Source organism: Pollachius pollachius (assembly GCF_949987615.1).
Source record: "Pollachius pollachius genome assembly, chromosome: 6".
In the NCBI taxonomy this organism is placed as follows: Eukaryota; Metazoa; Chordata; class Actinopteri; order Gadiformes; family Gadidae; genus Pollachius; species Pollachius pollachius.
In genome coordinates this window covers 1,240,123-1,259,649 of record NC_136939.1, presented here as the reverse complement: position 1 = coordinate 1,259,649, position 19,527 = coordinate 1,240,123, and the positions used below count along the sequence as shown (strand labels likewise).

At 51.3% G+C, this 19,527-nt stretch overlaps 1 protein-coding gene across 1 annotated transcript in view; it reads left to right on the top strand.

The window, feature by feature from the left end:
- Positions 1-706: 706 nt before the first annotated feature.
- LOC307077007 (protocadherin alpha-C2-like) overlaps positions 707-19,527 on the top strand; it is a gene marked incomplete at its 3' end in the record, with an annotated part of 20,789 nt that continues 1,968 nt past the window's right edge. The window contains exons 1-3 of the mRNA XM_079738244.1: positions 707-3,446; positions 9,231-9,289; positions 12,803-12,888. Coding sequence (XP_079594370.1) covers positions 876-3,446; positions 9,231-9,289; positions 12,803-12,888 — 2,716 coding nt within the window. The 5' untranslated portion in view covers positions 707-875. The remainder of the gene's footprint in view (positions 3,447-9,230; positions 9,290-12,802; positions 12,889-19,527) is intronic.

Sequence of the window (19,527 nt, the reverse complement as noted above, 5' to 3'; positions counted from 1 at the left end):
AGGAGACATGCGGTTCAGACAATGGACGACCAACCCCCGTCCGCAACACACAACGTGCCCCTCGCGTGTGAAGGTGTGAGACCACCAGAGCTGGTGAACGTTTAGCAGACAACATCATCCTGCTCATCGGTTATTCTGACAGCTACAGTTAGAAGAAACCGGACTCAGTGAACACGGTTGTGATTGGTAGTACCTCCACATCCCGAGTCTGCCTGTGTCTCCTTATGGTGTGAACACGTTTCACGTGCGACACGGCTGTTCACCCGGAGAAGCTGAGCACCGGCCACCAAACACAAACGGAACGATATTATTACGTATCGTTGTTTTATTAACGACTATGAATGAACGAATATTGGTCCCTTCACGATACAGAAAAATAAACGCCATCGTTTTACGCGACGCGGTGGAGGATTTGGATGAGAGGGTGGGGGGGGTGTCTGTGTGTGTGTGTGTGTGTGTGTGTGTGTGTGTGTGTGTGTGTGTGTGTGTGTGTGTGTGTGGGTGGGTGGGGGGGGTGCGCTAGGGTGGATCATCCTACAGACTGGGATGAAAACACACCCGTCAGCAGCACGCAGAGAAGACGCAAAAAAGCCACACACACACACAGACACACACACACACACACACACACACGCAGCCACACACACAGACACACACATCGCCACGGCACCGTCAGACAAAGAGAACATGGGCGCACTGGAGAGTAGCCCCCTCGCGCGGTTCACGGGATGGACGTGCAGCCGCCGGTAACCGGAGACCGACGGAGGAGAGCCCACTTTAACGCGGTGGTGGGATGAGAGAGACTGCGACGAACAGAGAAGCAGGCGGAGAGCTGCTGCGTTTAATCCGTCCGCACACCCCACGAGGAGCACGCCATGGCCGTGGCCACGCGGAGGACGTGTGAGGGGACGGGAACTCATGTGCCTTTTGGTGTTCTGTTGTTCCTCCTGTGTTGTGGCCTTTCGTGCGGACAGCTGAGCTACACGGTGACCGAGGAGGTGGAGAACGGTGCGCTGGTGGGCGACCTGGTGCAGGACCTGGGGCTAGACGCGAGGCGGCTGACCGGCCGCAAGATGAAGGCGACCTCCAACAGCGGGAAGCGCTACGTGATTGTCAATCCCAAAAACGGAAAGCTGTTCGTGAACGAGCGCATCGACCGGGAGACGCTATGCGACGCGACCGGCACCTGCCTTATCAACCTGGAGGTGTTCCTGGAGAACCCCTCCGAGGTGCACCACGTCGAGGTGAAGGTGCTGGACGCCAACGACAACGCGCCGCAGTTCCCCCGGGACGAGTACCAGCTGGAGATTATCGAGTCCGCGCTGCCCGGTTCCCGGTACCCGGTGGAGAGCGCGGAGGATTCAGACATTGGATCAAACTCCTTGCGCTTGTACCAGCTCAGCGCGAACGAACACTTCGCGCTGGTCTCCAACAAACCCACTCTGAACAACAAGCACATCGAGCTGGTGCTCAAGAAGCCGCTGGACCGCGAGCAGACGCCTTACCACCAGCTGATACTGAGCGCCGTGGACGGGGGCTCGCCGGAGAGAACGGGATCCGCGACGATTAACGTGCGCGTCCTGGACGCCAACGACAACGTGCCGGTGTTCGACAGCTCGGTGTACAAAGTGAAACTGCCGGAGAACTCGGCCAAAGACTCGCTGGTCATCAAGCTGAACGCCACGGACCTGGACGAGGGCACGAACGGCGAGGTGTACTACTCCTTCAGCAGCTACACCCCCGAGAGGGTGAGGCAGATGTTCTCCATGGACGCCCACACGGGGGAGATCCGGGTGAGGAACAACGTGGACTACGAGGAGACCAACTCCTACGAGATGTACATCCAGGCCATGGACAAGGGGCCGGGCGCCGTGGCCGCCCACTGCAAGGTGGTGATCGAGGTGGTGGACGTCAACGACAACGTCCCCGAGATCGTGCTGTCCTCGCTGTCCAGCCCGGTGCGGGAGGACGCCCGGCCCGACACCGTGGTGGCGCTCATCAGCGTCACCGACCGCGACTCGGGCGCCAACAAGCAGGTGAGCCTGGAGATCCCGCTGAGCCTCCCCTTCCGCATCAAGTCCTTCCGGAACTACTACACCCTGGTGACCTCGGGCTTCCTGGACCGCGAGACCACCGACGCCTACAACGTGACGCTCAGCGCCACCGACGGCGGCACGCCCCCCCTCTCCTCGCAGAAGACCATCCGGGTGGAGGTGGCGGACGTCAACGACAACCCGCCGCGCTTCGAGCAGACGTCGTACACCGTGTACGTGACGGAGAACAACGCGCCGGGCGCCTCGCTGTGCACCGTGCGGGCGCAGGACGCCGACATCCGGGACAACGCCCGCATCACGTACACCGTGCTCAACGACAACAACCACGGCATCCCCGTCACCTCCTACGTGTCGGTGAAGGCCGAGTCGGGCGAGGCGTACGCGCTGCGCGCCTTCGACTACGAGTCGCTGCGCGAGTTCCACTTCCAGGTGAAGGCGCAGGACGGGGGCATCCCGCCGCTGAGCCGCGTGGCCACCGTCTACATCTACGTCATGGACCAGAACGACCACGTGCCGCGCATCGTCACGGCGGCGCGCGGCAACGCCTCGCGCTCCACCGAGACGGTGCTGAAGAACGCCGAGCCGGGCACGCTGGTCACCAAGGTGGTGGCGTACGACGCCGACGCGGGGCCCAACGCCTGGCTGGTGTACGTGCTGCAGCAGGCCAGCGACGCCGACCTCTTCAAGGTGCACCAGCACACGGGCGAGGTCCGCACCACGCGCCGCGTGATGGAGGACAACGCCACCTCCTTCTCGCTGACGGTGCTGGTCCGGGACCACGGCCAGCCCGCGCTGTCGTCCACCGCCACCATCACCGTGGCCGTGATGGAGCCGCCCCAGAAGCCGGCCCCGGACCCCAGGCGCATCATCCGGCCTCACAGCACGCTGCTGTTCTCCAACGTCACGCTGTACCTCATCGTGGCGCTCAGCGCCACCACCTTCGTGTTCCTGGTCACCGTGGTGGTGCTGGCCATCGTGCGCTGCCACGCCTACTGCACCACGCCCGGCTCCTGCTCTCCGTGCTGCGTGTCCCAGAAGGCGCCGCCCGACGGGGGCAACAGCAGCGTGAGCGGCGGCGGCGGCGGCGGCGGCGGCGGCGGCGGCGGCGGGGGGCCTGGAGGTCCGCAGCCCAACAGCAACGTGGTGCTGCGTCGGGACCTGAAGGTGGAGCCGCACTACATCGAGGTGCGCGGCAACGGCTCCCTGACCAAGACCTACTGCTACAAGACGTGCCTGACGGCCACCTCGGGCAGCGACACCTTCATGTTCTACAACACGGGCAGGCCCATCAGCGGCACCTGGGGCAGCGGCGCCGAGAGGTTCTTCACCAGCAACAGCGGCTTCGTGAGGCGGCTCAGCATGCCCGACAACTCCCTGCAGATCTGCCCCGAGGTGGGTGCCGCTCCGGGGGTCTCTGTGGCTGTGTTATCATGTCTGGTGGTCGTCGTTTTGGGTGCTCATGTCTCCACCTTTCCACCATCGCAGTGGAGGTGGAGGAAGGCTGAAGCGTCGAGCTATTTCGCCTTCAGAAAGGTTTACCCATTCTAAGTTAAGGGTTTAGCTGTCTTTGAGGTGAGGGTGAGGGGGCATCTTGGTCAAGAGGCCTGCAGGCAGACTGCAGTGCCTCTGAGTCTCACACCCTGACCACTGGACTAGTGTTCCTGTGACGCAGCCTCAAGGTCCTCAGTGCAGTTCAGTGTCAGAGCGCATTCACAGCTCCATCAAGGCAGTATAAACCATTTAGAGTGAATGGATACTTAGACAAGGTTACATTAGCTACTGGACATTCAGTTATATTACCTTTACATTAAATCACATCTCATCCACCTCACTGGTCTGTTAGGGGCGGAGAACATCTCTGTGGTGGAGATCCAGTCGACAAAAACGCTCAGAGGCTGTAGGTTTAGCATCCAGCTCGGCCAATCACAGCGCAGCATGTCAACAACGTGACGGAGTGTGTTGGGTCTCGCACCTCTCTCTCTCTCTCTCTCACCCCTCTCTCCCTCCCCCCCTCTCTCTCTCCCCCCCTCTCTCTCTCACCCCCTCTCTCTCTCTCACCCCTCTCTCTCTGCCCCCCTCTCTCTCTCGCCCCTCTCCCTCCCCCCTCTCTCTCTCTCACCCCTCTCTCTCTCTCCCCCCCTCTCTCTCTCACACCTCTCTCTCTTCCTCCCCTCTCTCTCTCACCCCTCTCTCTCTCTCCCCCCCTCTCTCTCTCTCCCCCCCTCTCTATCTCGCCCCTCTCTCACCTGAACTCTCCCTGAGCCCCCCATGCCTGACTAGGCAGGGCTCCGGGCTCTGTGTGAGTGTATGAGTGTGTGTTGTGATGATGTCATGGCGGACCGTTCCCCACAGAACGGCCATGCTGTCTCTCACACTCTCACACTTCCTCAACTCAAGTTTCACACAATATCACGCGATGCCTGCCTGTCACAACGGCTCTGAGAGAATGAGCACAGACAGAGTGTGTGTGTGTGTGTGTGAGGGTGCGTGTGGGCATGGGTGTACATGCTAGTGTGTGTGTGTGTGTGTGCGTGTGTGTGAATGTGTGCGCGTGTGTGAGCATCGAAATGTCGGGTTATGTGTGGAGGTTTGTTTGTGTGTGTGTTTGTATAATTGTGAGTGAATGTGTTTGAATGTAAAAATGTGAGTCTGTGCGGTTATGTGTGTTTGTGTGTATAAATATGAGCCTGTTTGTTTGTCTGTATAAATGTGAGCGTGTGTGTGTGTGTAAACGTGAGTGACTGTGTGTGTGGGGGCTACACTTGGCCTCCTCCTTCCCACTGGTCGGTGGTGCAGATTTAGACCGTCCCACCTGGGACCAGCAGATCCTTTCTGGAGCAACCATGAGATAATTGCTCTGAAAGTTTGAACTGCCACCGAACCAGCGGCCGGTTCTGCAGGCAGAATCTCTGCTCCACTGGCCCTTAAACCCAGTGTCCCGGTAAGCCAGCGAGCCCGCTAGTTAGCCACCTAGCCCTGCTAATTAGCCAACAAACCCAGTGTCCCGGTTAGCCAGCGAGCCCTGCTAATTAGCCACCTAGCCCTGCTAATTAGCCACCTAGCCCTGCTAATTAGCCAGAGCGCCCTGGTAGTTAGCCAGCAAGCCCTCCTAGTTAGCCACCTACCTCTACTAGTCAGCCACCTATCCCTGCTAGTTAGCCACCTAGCCCTGCTAATTACCCAGAGTGCCCTGCTAGTTAGCCCATAAACCCAGTGTCCCGGTTAGCCAGCGAGCCCTGCTAATTAGCCACCTAGCCCTGCTAATTAGCCAGCAAGCCCTGCTAGTTAGCCAGCAAGCCCTACTAGTTAGCCACCTACCTCTACTAGTTAGGCACCTATCCCTGCTAGTTAGCCAGAGCGCCCTGCTAGTTAGCCACCTAGCCCTGCTAGTTTTGAAGCGAGCCCTGCTAGTTAGCCACCTAGCCCTGCTAGTTAGCCAACGAGACCTGCTAGTTAGCAACCTAGCTCTACTAGTTAGCCACCCAGCTCTACTAGTTAGCCACCTAGCTCTACTAGTTAGCCACCTAGCCCTGCTAATTATCCAGCGAGCCCGGCTAGTAAGCCACCTAGCCCTGCTAGTTAGCCAGCGAGCCCAGCTAGTTAGTCAGCTAGCCCTGCTAGTTAGCCACCTAGCCCTACTAGTTATCCAGCGAGCCCTGCTAGTTAGCCACCGAGCCCTGCTAGTTAGCCACTGAGCCCTACTAGTTATCCAGCGAGCCCTGCTAGTTAGCCACCGAGCCCTGCTAGTTAGCCACCGAGCCCTGCTAGTTAGCCAGCGAGCCCTACTAGTTAGCCACCGAGCTCTACTACACCGGGTTTACCTTAAGACTTCTCTCCGTCCCAGTGCTGCTCATCTGCTGCCCAGAGTCCTTCGTCACATGATCACCGTCCCCAGGCCCCGCCCACCTGAAGGGCTCCGGTCCAACATGGCTGCCGCTGCTGGCTCCTGAATGGCCCGTCTCTTAATTACTCGTTTTAGGTCGCGTCCCTAAACATAGGCAGGACTTGATATTTAATTAATTAATGGCATAAATAAGCATTCGTCCATGTTTAATTTATTCCTTCTTGTTTTTCTATTGTTGGTTGTTGTTGTTGGTCTTAAACCTGAATAACAACATTGGTCATGTGCTCTACTTAACTCGCGGGTAAACATCCTCCAGATTGCTGCTTGGCAGTAGTAAACAACAGCAGTAGTCAATAACAACAGGAACAGGACACACACACGGCACATGCTCAGATTGACCTCATTTTGAACCACACAGTCTGTGATCGTGTCTAGAGATGTGTGTTTGTGTGTCTGTGTGTGTCTGTGTCTGCGGGTGTTTGTGTGTGGAGATGTGTGTGTGGATGTGTGTGTGAGGAGATGTGTGTGTGAGAGTGTGTATATAGAGAGAAGTGTGTAGATGTGTGTGTGTATGTGTGTGAGTGTGTGTGTGTGTGTGTGTGTGTGTGTGTTTGTCTAGAGGGGGTAGGGTCTGTGTTTGGAGATGTGTGTGTAGCAAGGTGTGGAGACATGTCTGGGTGTGTTTGTGTTTGTGTGTAGAGATGTGTTTAGACGTGTCTGTGTCTGTGTGTAGACGTGTGTGTGTGTGTGTGTGTGTGTGTGTGTGTGTGTGTGTGTGTAGACGTGTGTGTGTGTTTGTGTGTGTGTTAGGGTTCTTGTGGCTCAGGGTTAGCAGTTAGCACGCGGCGGGGAGCCCTTTGTAATCATGCAGGTTGACATGGCTAACTAGCTAGGCTACGCTTTATGAGGCTACTCTGCATGAATCTACGGCGTACAAGGCTAAGGCTGTGTGTGTCTTTGTGGAGATGTATGTCTGTTTGTGTGTGAGTGGAGATGTGTGTGTTTGTGCGTGTGTGTGTGTCCGTCTGTGTGGAGATGTTTGTGTGTGTGTGTGAGTGTTTGAGTGTTTGTGTATGAGTGTGGAGATGTATGGCTGTGTGTGTGAGTGGAGATGTGTTTTTGTGAGTGGAGATGTGTGTGTGTGTGTGTGAGTGGGGATGTGGTGTGTATTCCTCTCCCTAAAGGAACTTCCTAGCGAGGACTCTCCATTTACTAGCTGCTCCTCCCCCCCTAGCCTAACTCTCCCCCCGCCCCCCCGCTGGCTGTCTCATCAGATCACTGCAGTCTGAGAGCCCATCGCTCACACATTCCTCTCGGACCGAGACAGCACGGGATGGGGGGGCATCCTGTCTTATGACCCCCCCCAGACCTCCAGGCTGATCTCTGATGCTTGTCGTGTGATTTTAGCGGTGCTTCCCTCCCCTCCCTCCCCTCTCCTTCCCTCCCCTCCCTCCCCTCTCCTCCCCCCCTCCAATCAGATTACCAGACCTGGGGGAAGTGTGCGTGTTCTGGGAATCTGGTTATCCCTGAGACCTCCCCCTCGTCTCCCCTTGTCTCCCCTCCTCTCCCCCTCCCCTCCCTCCCCCTGGATTAGATTAGGGGTGAGATTCTGGGTCTCTCTTGTGTAGGGTTCTCCGTTGCTGAGGGGGAGACGAGGAGAACGTTGTGAGCATTAGATATTAAATATTATATCCAGAGACGGCAGTGGCTGCCTTCTGGTCGGTGCCGTGAGTTCAGCTCATCCCTGGTTCCCAGAACGGGTTCCAGTTCTTCCGTAACGAGACAGCAGATGCTGCTCTGTCAGATTATTGGTATTGCATAAGTGTCCAAAACAGTCGTGCATAATTGCATTTCTCAGTTCTTAAATTGTAAATATAGAATATATAGTTAGTTTGAGTCGTATTGATATATGACACTGGATACAATCTGGAAGCCAGTGATACAGTTAAATCCTATTTACATTTGTCGTTAAATGTAATTACCAGCAAAAAGATGACTCTCTTTTGATTATCAAACACAGTAATTAGCATATTTTTAAATATGCTAAATAGCTCACAGATGTTGTGGGATGAATTCAGATCTTAGATTAAAAGAATTAGGAATAATGATTATTATGACAGCCAAGGTAAAATGAAACTAAATAATTTCTCTCTGTACTAGAATAAGATTTTCTTGAAAGGGTAGCACTAGTTAGCAGGTCCCAGCTAGCATCACAGTATACCAAAGCACCACAAGCTAACTCGAATCCTCTTCTCCCCCCCCCCCCCCCCCCACACACACACACACACACAAACACACACACACTCCAAGATCTTCTTTCAATCCTTTGCGATATGGATCATGGTTCCATTTTACGACTAGACGTCTAAGAAGCCTTTCTGTGAGGAAGCCCGTCCATGGATGATCGCTCTGAGGAGACACACACTTCACTCTGGACTCTATTCCCGGGGGGAATGTGGTTGCCGTGGTGATGAGAAGCCCCTGCTCATTGGCTGGGTCGGATGCAGTGATTTACCTAAGGGTAGATGGGGGTGTGCTGCGAATCTAGAGTACTCACATATACACACACACAGACACACACACACACACACACACACACACACACACACACACACACACACACAGACACAGACACAGACACACACACACACACACACACACACAGACACACACACACACACACACACACTCACACACACACACACACACACACACACACAGACACACACTCACATACACACACGGACACTCACATACACACAGACACCCACACAAACACAGGAATGTATCCTTATCTTTTATTTTAATACATTATCAATGATAATTGGCCCTTAACTCTCTGTGTATTGTGTGTGTGTGTGTGTGTGTGTGTGTGTGTGTGTGTGTGTGTGTGTGTGTGTGTGTGTGTGTGTGTGTGTGTGTGTGTGTGATATCCGGGGCCAGGATGTGTTTTGTGATTAATTGATGAGGCCATGGCCAGGCCTGCTCTGTATGACATCATACTAATCTCTCCATCTCTCCCTCTCCCCCTGTCTCCCTCTCCCTCTCTCTGTCTCTACCTAACTCCATCTTCCCCTCTTTATCTCTCTCTAATTCTGCATCTTGCTCACCCTCTTTTGTTCTTCCTCCCTCTCTTCCCTCTCTCCCCCTCTATCCCTCCCTCTCCTTCTCTCCCCCTCCCTCCCTCCCTCTCCTTCTCTCCCCTCTCTCCTTCTCTCTCATCTTCTCTCTCCCTTCTCTCCCACCTCTCCCTCTCTCCCTTCTCTCCCCTATCCCCCCTCTCCCATCTCTCCCCCCTCTCCTCTTCTCTCCTCTTCCCCTCTCTCCTCCAGCCGAAGGCGCCGAATGCTGACTGGCGATATTCCGCCTCTCTAAGGTCTGGGATGCACGGCATGCAAGGGATGCAGGGCATGCCGGGGATGCAAGGGATGCAAGCCATGCAGGGGATGCAAGCCATGCAGGGGATGCAAGCCATGCAGGGGATGCAAGCCATGCAGGGGATGCAAGGGATGCAGGCCATGAGGTGAGTGAAACAGGAGATTCAAATCAAGGTGCAAGTTTACAAGTCTGATTGATGCAAAAAGGGAGCAGAGTCAATTTGTCTGTTGCACACTTTATTCGTGGGCTCGCGCAAGATACCCAGAGCAACCAGCAGAGTCCTTCCCCGGTTACCTAGTTTTCCTCTTTCTGCGTTAATCCTGCTTGCTATCCCATTATTAGTCTCCCATTATTCATCACAAAACACAGTGTATATCGAAGCACTTAACAAGGGCAGCGCTCACAGCTACCTCCAGTCATGACCCGTTATTTTACAAAAAGGAGTAACCCACAGATTCCTATTGGGTTACCCTTATTCCAATCAAGCCAATCACAAATGGCTTACCCCCCCCCAGGCTAATGATTTGGGGGGGGGGGGTGATACCTGGCCATGATGGGCCCCCGACCTGTTGGTCTGTGGGGGGTCTGTCGTTGGACTCGGATATGAGGGGAGGGCCATTTGGGGGGTGAGACAGACGTCTAGCAGGGGGGAGGAGGGGGACAGGAAGAAGGGGAATATACATAATCAACTAAAAGTTGGGTCAGAGATCTGGCAGAGAGGGGGTGTCATCGACCAGCAGCGGGGTCAGAGACAGGGCTCTGTCAGGGAGGGGGGGAACAGCAAGAGGCCGAACCATATCCAACTGTTAACAATGAGTACAATCCTCAACATGAGGAACACTCCCTTTTGAATCTTTGGTGAAATTAGACTTTAAAACGTTGAGTGTGCGCCCTCTCTGTAATCTAACTTCCTCTCCGCGCTCATGTAGCGCTGTCCCCCTGGTGACATTCTGATTAAACATCTCATTATATTATAAAACTAATATCATTTTAATGCCACTCATTTACATTAAACTGAGAAGTCCCTTTCACAGCCCTACAGACACACAAACACACACTTACACACACACACACACACACAAACACTCAGACAAACACACACACACACACCAACAGATGCAAACATTCTCATACTCACACAAAAGACACCCAAACACACACACCACAAACACAAACAAACATATATATATATAACCCACACACTACACATGCACAACAAACACACATACACACACACACACACACACACACACACAGACAAACACACTCACACACACAGACCATGCCAGTGAGTATAGTACGTCAACTTCTCACGGTATCAGCTCCGGTGGTATCTGACTCCGGGGGGAGAAGCAGGGGGGAGACCCATAAACCGTCTGAAGGAGCATGGAGAGATAAAAGCTCCTATACAGCGTGTGTGGGGGTTATATATCTATATGTTTGTGTGTGTTTGTGGTGTGTGTGTGTGTGTGTGTGTGTGTGTGTGTGTGTGTGTGTGTGTGAGTGTGTGCGTGTCTGTGTGTGTTTGTGCGCTTGTGCTATGTAGGTCATTCCCAGCTAGCTCCAGTCCATCATTGGGAAGCAGGGGAGACAAACGAGCTGATGCTGGCACTTTCTCACACATCACACACACACGTACACATACAGAAACACACACACACACACACACCCATGCAAACACAGTCAGCCATATCTCAATGTTATGTGCAACTTATTATCATGATCATAAAAATGTGGAAAAAACATGAACTGATGGTTGCCCAACTCACACATACATAATCACTCCCCCCCCCATCCCCCCCCCCCACACACACACAGACACACAGCCAATGAAACATGTACACACCATATCTACTGCATATATTATGAAAATCAGATCCAAGAGCATATTGAGTCACACTGATACTTTGTCCATCGCTGCGTGACGCTATAGACTGCAACAGACTGTGGATTTCACATTGAATACATCATTTATAATTATATATGGGACCTATTATCTAAAGATATACAAATATCATACACTATGTTTGAGAGAGAGAGAGAGAGAGAGAGAGAGAGAGAGAGAGAGAGAGAGAGAGAGAGTATGTGTATGTACATCATATACTATGCATGAGAGAGAGAGACAGAGTGAGACAGAGAGCGAGAGAGAGACAGAGAGAGCGAGTGAGCGGAGAGAGAGAGAGTATACATCCTATACGGTGCTGCATTGCAGAGGCTCCAGCCTCTGTTCCTCCTCTCACCTCCCCTTCAGGTTTTCAGAAAAAAAAACAATCAAGGCCTTCAGTGGCTGGCTGGTTACCTCTGCTAACAAAGGCTCCTCAGCCTGAATCCTGTCGACTGCTGAGTGACTGTTTATGCGCTTCACCCAGTGTATGGCTATGTATATAAATTATGTGAGTTATATTATACAATATGTTGTTTTTCTTTCTGTCGGTCATTATTCAACGGTTTTCTTTTAACAATAACTTGTCATCGTTCTTTTTAAGGGAATAATGAAAGTGATTCCTAATTTGGTTTTCTCTTCAGCTAATGAAAGGGTGAATGTAAACCGACACCTCTGCTTATTGATCCCTGCATATTCTGCACTGCGAGAGAACTTCCTGTCTCTCGCTGTGTTTCACCGCCTCAAACCAGGGCCGTGTAGAAGGGTTCACAAGACCGACCGCAGCGTGGGTTTGAAACATGACAACAGTAGATACATATTGCATGGGATTTAGACAGAAAAAACCCTGAACCCCCAACAACAGTTATGAGGGACTTAACCCAGTACCCCTCCACCCCTGCCCTCTAACATCACGAAGGAACAAGATGGACGCTCCCGACTACAGAGTTGTGATGTGCTCAGGGCGATATGTCAAAACACTCTCAGGCTGGAAAGCTTGAAAGCTTTAAAGAGCCTGCTCAGCATTTCTAAAAGCAATTAGCATAAAGCCAGGAGTCCTTCTGGCCTGCTGGCTCCTGTCTCTTATACAACCATGTAGGGTTTGATGCTTTAATAAACCAGCATTTTACGGGATGCTTTTTATTGGACGTTATCACCGTTTTCTCGGCGGTCCGATTTCAATCACACCAGAAGGCGGAATAAGTGCATTTAGTAAATGACTATACAATATAGCCAAACTTTATGGAAACTGCATTTCTGCTGGACTACTGTTTATGTGAAGCATTGAAGTGAAGCGAAATTAAGTTTATTTGTATAGCCCTAAATCAAAGTTAAAGTTAGAGTCCTAAAGGGATTCACAGGCAAACATTATACAACACCCCATAACCATTAGTCCTAAAGGACAAAGAAGAACTCCCTAATCCCATGTTAAGAGGCATGGCTGTCCCTGAACCCATCAAGTCCCCTTCCCCTGAGCTGTACAGTGGTGCAGTGACGTAGAGCCGAATCTCACTGCACTGGTGTACAGGTGTGTCTGACCTGAGGCGTTCCACAAGGCTCCGTTCTCGGTCCCCTTCAGTTCATCATTCAGCTCCCCCAGCCCCCCCCGGTGCTGACAGACTCCCCCTGTGCTTTGTATTCCAGTGCGGTCCACATGGAGGAGGCGTCGGTCATGCAGGGAGCCCAGGGCATGCTGGTCCAGAACTGGCCAACGGTGTCCAGCGCTGCAGGTGAGGAAAGTACCTCCAACAGACAGGCCGCATGGGAATGGGGAAAACAATTATAATGTATCATACAAAAACATATCATACAATTAAAATATATCATACAAGAACAAATTACACATGAACATATCATACAATTATAATATATCATACAATTGTAATATGTTAACAAAATAATACATTCACATTTGATTGTTGTTCCTATTTTATAAATGTCATCTTAAAATATTTATTGTTGGTTGTTTGATTTCAAGGAATCTTTCATGTAGGCGAATGAACCCATGTTGCTACTAAAATAGAAATTATAACCTGTAAATATATATATATAACTATTAAATCCTATTCTATTTGATATGAGAACTCACAAAAATAACATTAACAGGAGTTCCAGACAAACAAAGTACATACGTGTATTGTTACTGCAGCCTGAGTAGAGAGGCGGTATTTAATGTATTTTGTGAATAACAGTATACTATATATAGAGCAGTCCTAGAATATATAGGTTTCTGCACTGTACAGATGGTTCATAATTAGGCCACAAAGAGAAATGAAAAGGAGAGGCAGGTGAGGAAAGTACCTTGAGGAGACATTCCCTGCTGCAGGGGAACGGGATCAGGTGTCTGGGAGACAGGAAGGCAGCAAGAGGAATCTTAGGTTGGGGTCTGTGGGTTCATATTGTATTATTGATCGTCATAGTGGTGCTGATGTTGTCCTATCAATGCAAAAAGTATCAAAGCAACAAAAAACTAAACTCTTTCCATTGTTCACTCCCTTATTGAACAATAGCTTTTTCCGGAAACATTTCCATCAGCATAATTTAAACGTTGTTTCGCCTATTGTTTTGTCATCAGTAGTATTGTATTTCACCGAGCTTTGAACAATCATGAAGCTAATTATCAAAGCTAATCAAAAACAATCACAGGCAAAGCAGAACTCATGCATCTTTGTGTGTGTGTACACACACACACACATGCAGACACACAAATACACGCACACACACATACACACGCAGACACACACATACACACGCAGACACACACATACATCAAATCGACATGTTTATTTGATAATATTCCACCACTGAGTTTGGCAGCTTCACTTTAAAAATCAATCTCTTTTCTATCCGAGGTATAAAGTGGGACAGGTTTGGAGGTTACTGCTAAGGGCTGAACATGGGAGCTCAGTCTCCATGGAATGAACACAGAACTGCATGTCAAGGACACAACCCAACACACGAATACATCAATGTATGACCCTTTGAATACAAGAAACACTTGTATCAACACTTGGCCAAATGGAGATGAAAGCATGAATACATAAAAACATGAATCCTGAACATTAGCACATTAGAGCATAAACATTTCAAAGCTTTCAAATAAGCATATGTAGATGAATACATTAAGTACTAATCACACAATGTAAATTATGAACACATGAAAACAAACACATGAACACACATAGCATAATAAACACAAGGTAAGTCAACAGAACATCTTTTAATGTTGTCATCATTACTGATGGCGTAAATGTTTTGATAAATTTTTGATCAATTCACGTTCACACCCAACCAAGCTGACATTAGCATATACAGAGCGCCCCCGTTTCAGAGATGCATTGCAGAAACAAGCAGTGTAAATTAGAACCAGTGTGTGGGTGTGTGTGTTTGTGTGTGTGCATGCGTGCGTGCGTGCGTGTGTGTGTGTGTGTGTGTGTGTGTGTGTGTGTGTGTGTGTGTGTGTGTGTGTGTGTGTGTGTGTGTGTGTGTGTGTGTGTGTGTGTGTGTGTGTGTGTGTGTGTGTGGAGGGGTGTGTGTGTGTGTGTGTGATTAAGTGCTTATGGCAGAATGTGTAGATAATGGTGGTTCTATCTGTGTCGCCCACACTTGCCGGGGCTGGAAGCTCCCATCCAGATTCTGCTGCCATTGATTTCCTGTCTCTCAGTTAGAATTACAGCCAGAGTCTGAAGCTCCAGGGTGAGGGGGAGTTAGCATCCATCCCTTAGTCCCCTCACCCTCTCCTGGCTAAGAACCATGTGCTTCCTCCTGGACCATGGAGGTAAAGGATGGAGGGGGTAGGAAGGTCTACTGGCTACTGGCTAGTCTAGTGGCTATTCTAATGTCTAGTGGCTAGGCCAGTGGCTAGTCTGGCTAGTTGCTAGTCTTGCTAGTTGCTAGTCTGGTGGCTACTGGCTATTGGCTAGTGGCTAGTTAAGTGGCTGCTGGCTTGTGGCTAGTCTAGTGGCCAGTGGCTAGTCTGGCTCGTTGCTAGTCTAGTGGCTAGTCTAGTGGCTACTGGCTAGTGGCTACTTGCTTGTGGCTAGTGGTTAGTGGCTACTGGCTAGTTGCTAGTCTGGTGGCAACTGGATACTGGCTACTGGTTAGTCTTGGGGCTACTGGCTAGGTACACATAATTTCATCAAGATGCCCAAAGCCCTCTCTGGTCGTCCATACCGGTCTCTGTATTCACTGTCCAGCCCCTGCCTGCTCCTTAATGACCCGACGCTGAATCCCCCGATAGTCGCTTTGGATAAGAGAGTCCGAAGCGACTTCCTATTTACAGGAGGGAACAGGGAACGGCGGTGGGAGGGAGAGACCCCCCCCCCCCCCCCCCCCGATCTGATCCGTTTATGTACTTCATGCGCGGTTGCTCTGGCTCCCGCTCCGCCCGGCGCTGCTGCAGAGAGCTGTATTACGTCCTAATGCACCACAGAGGCACCCGGCCGTAGCGCCGACCACACGGCCAGCCGCTGGGTGAGCTGCGGCCGCTGCCTCCTGGAGCCCAGGATCACGGCCCGGTCCCCGGTCGCCCCTCTCACTTCCCGCTCGCCCCACTCTTCCTCTCTCCCCCCTGTCGCCCTCTCTCTCCTCTCTCGCCCCTCTCTCTCCCTTTCTCCCCTCGGTCGCCCCTCGCTCTCCTCTCTCGCCCCTCTCTGGCCCCTCTCTGGCCCCTCTCGCCCCTCTCTCTCCCTTTCTCCCCTCGGTCGCCCCTCGCTCTCCTCTCTCGCCCCTCTCTCTCCTCTCTCGCCCCTCTCTGGCCCCTCTCTCGCCCCTCTCTCTCCCTTTCTCCCCTCGGTCGCCCCTCGCTCTCCTCTCTCGCCCCTCTCTGGCCCCTACGCCCCTCTCTCTCCTCTCTCGCCCCTCTCTCTCCTCGCTCGCCCCTCTCTCTCCTCGCTCGCCCCTACAGCTCTGGGACTCTCCTCCCGGTGGTGACTCTGCGCGCCAGCGAGGTCCTTGAAGGTCGGGCGGCGTCCTTGCGGCCCGGCCGGTGGCGCCCCCAGGGGGGAGGGGAGGATGACCGGGGGGGAGGGGGGGAGGGGGGAGGATAAGGATACTAGGAGTGAAGGTACGAACAGGAGCGGCAGCGTTTCCATGTGCGGTAGGAGAGGTACAGAGAGGGGGAGGGGGAGGGGGGAGGGGGGGAGACGGAGGTGTGGAGGGGGAAGGTGAACGGGATTGGCAGGTTCCCTGCAGTAGCGGTGTTGCTAGGGAACCGGCATGTGAGACTGTTGCCAGGCAACACTGCCTCACAACGGAGGGACGGAGGGATTGCTGCAGCAGCCACACCCTCGGTGGGGGGGGGGGGGGGGGGGGGGGGGGGGGAAGAGAGTGGGCGATGGTAGTTTCCATGGCGACCGGTCATATCTCTGAGCGGGAGGGACGGAGGAAGAGGAGGATGAAGGACAGGCATTAATAGGAAGGAGGGGGTCGGGGATGAGCAGTAATTGGGAAAAAATAAAGAATTTTAAAAAATCCAGAATGATTCTAGATTCTGAATCCAGAAGTGACAGAATGATCCTAGACTCTGAATCTAGGTTCTGAATCCAGAGGTGACGGCGGTCCCTACGTCGCAGCCCACAGGCGGTTTGAGTGTGTGTCTGTAACGATGGCAGCGGTGAGACTAAAGGGGGAAGGCGGCAGCCCAGAATACCAGACAATAGAGACCGCCAGCTAGACATCCTGGTATCCATGGCAACCGGTGTACAGCACGCATAGCGATAGCTGCTTTGATAGCGCTGGTTCAGTGTGGATTCTCACATGTTGTCAAAGCAAAGCCCAGACCGGAGGAAATACGGAAATACTCCTCCTATCACACACTCACATACACACCAACAGTTAAACAGACACACACGTCATTCACACACACATACACAAACACACAAACATACAGGCACACACATACACACAAACACACATACACACTCGCATAGACATACACGCACACATGCTTTCACACAAACATGCGCACAAATACATACAGAATGACGCACACACACAAACATATATACAGAAAGACACACACCCACACAAAGATACACACGCACGCACACACACACACACAAACAAAAGGAGTTTGATTAAAACCTGTGGCAGTGACTTCAGTCTGATGAGCGTGTTGAGAGGGATGGCGGGGGCGGACAGCAGCTCATGAATGAAGCAGCACCCGTCGGTGACATTTGGGGTGACGGAGTAGTGATGGGGTGCAGACTCGTGATGGAGTCCACCTTAAAGGTCCCTGACGGCAGAATAACTCCAGACAATATATAGAGCTACAATGAGCGGTGGAAATAAAAGACTTGCTCCTTGACTAACACTGTGTCTAAAGTGTTGTGATAGAGTAAAGTCGGAGTAATCAGGACAGAGATCCGTGATGCAGCGGTCACTGAGAAAGAGACACGATGCTCTGTGAGGTGTAAAGAACACTCAGCTTTTTTATTTGTTTTTTATTGAAATAACACCCTCTTTTAACACCACCGCCGTCACGTAGTAACTTGTTACATGTGTGAGTTTCCTTATGTCCTTGACGAAAAAAAAACTATTATAATAATGACAACATTGATACATTGACTTTTGGATGTTGTCCATATTTTATAAATGGTCATCTTCAAATATTTATTGTAGGTTGTTTCATTTCAATGAATCTTTCATGTAGCCGAATGAACCCATGTTGCTCCTAAAATAGAAATTGTAAATATTAAATCCTAGTCTATTTGATATGTCAGCTCACAAACATAGCATTAACAGGAGAGTCACAGACAAACTATCAGCAAACACTTATACTTTTGTGACGTTCGTATATGCATACGTGTACTGTTACTGCAGCCCCAGTAGAGAGGCGGTATTTAATGTGTTTTGTGAATAACAGTGTACTATATATAGAGCAGTCCTAGAATATATAGGTTTCTGCACTGTACAGACGGTTCATAATTAGCCCACAAAGAGAAATGAAACTGAATATTTTCCAAGGGCCGTGTTTGATCTGAATAAACTCTGGAGGGAAAGTAGGTCAGGGAGAGAGAGCTGGTGTGATCCATGTAGCGGAGTCTGCCCGCCTACCTCGTTCTCTCTCTCTCTCTCTCTCTCTCTCTCTCTCGCTCTCTCTCTGATTTTCTTCCTTGTTCTCGTTCGCTCCCTCCCTGCCTTGCTCTCTCTCTGTCTCACACTCTCCATGCCTGTCGCACTCTCTCTTACACACTGTCTGCCTCGCTCTCCCTCTCTGTCATTCTCAAATTAGCTTCCTCGCTCTCTCTCTCTCTCTCACTCTCGCTTGCTGAATTCATCTCTCACTCGTTTCTTATTCAAACTTTTTTTTCACTCTGTCACTTTCTCTCTCCATCCCTGTCTAGTTCTCTCTCTCTCTCTCTCTCTCTCTCTCTCTCTCTCTCTCTCTCTCTCTCTCTGATTCCTGTCTGACGTGCCCTTTTGACCTTGCCTCTCTATGTTCATCTGACGTCTCCCTCTCCACCCCATAATCTCCTGCTCCTCCTCTCTTCTCCTCTCTCTAAATCGGTCCCTCGTCTCTGCTTGTCACATATCTCTGCTCCTTCTCCTTTCTTCTCACACGTCGCTCGCTTTATTTAAGAAGTGTTTTGTTGCTTTCTTGCTTTTTATTCTGGCTCTCCAGAACCTCTCGTTTCATTCAGCCCTCTACTGCAGCCTCTCTGAAACACACCCTGTATCACTTCATCCAATGGCATCAAATGTAAACCCATAGTCAAGTGGTAATCATTACATCTTATTTAATCATTCAGTGTTTGGTTTTTCAAAAGTGACTTACAGTGAATTCAGAGACAGGTCATCAAGGAGCAGGTAGGGGTTAGACAGTACAGAGACAGGTCATTAAGGAGCGGGTAGGGGTTAGACAGTACAGAGACAGGTCATCGAGGAGCAAGTAGGGGTTAGACAGTACAGAGACAGGTCATTGAGGAGCAGGTAGGGGTCAGACAGTACAGAGACAGGTCGTTAAGGAGCAGGTAGGGGTTAGACAGTACAGAGACAGGTTGTTAAGGAGCAGGTAGGGGTTAGACAGTACAGAGACAGGTCGTTAAGGAGCAGCTAGGGGTTAGACAGTACAGAGACAGGTCGTTAAGGAGCAGGTAGGGGTTGGACAGTACAGAGACAGGTCATTAAGGAGCAGGTAGGGGTTAGACAGTACAGAGACAGGTCATTAAGGAGCAGGTAGGGGTTGGACAGTACAGAGACAGGTCATTAAGGAGCAGGTAGGGGTTAGACAGTACAGAGACAGGTCATTAAGGAGCAGGTAGGGGTTAGACAGTACAGAGACAGGTCATTAAGGAGCAGCTAGGGGTTAGACAGTACAAAGACAGGTCTTTAAGGAGCAGGTAGGGGTTAGACAGTACAGAGACAGG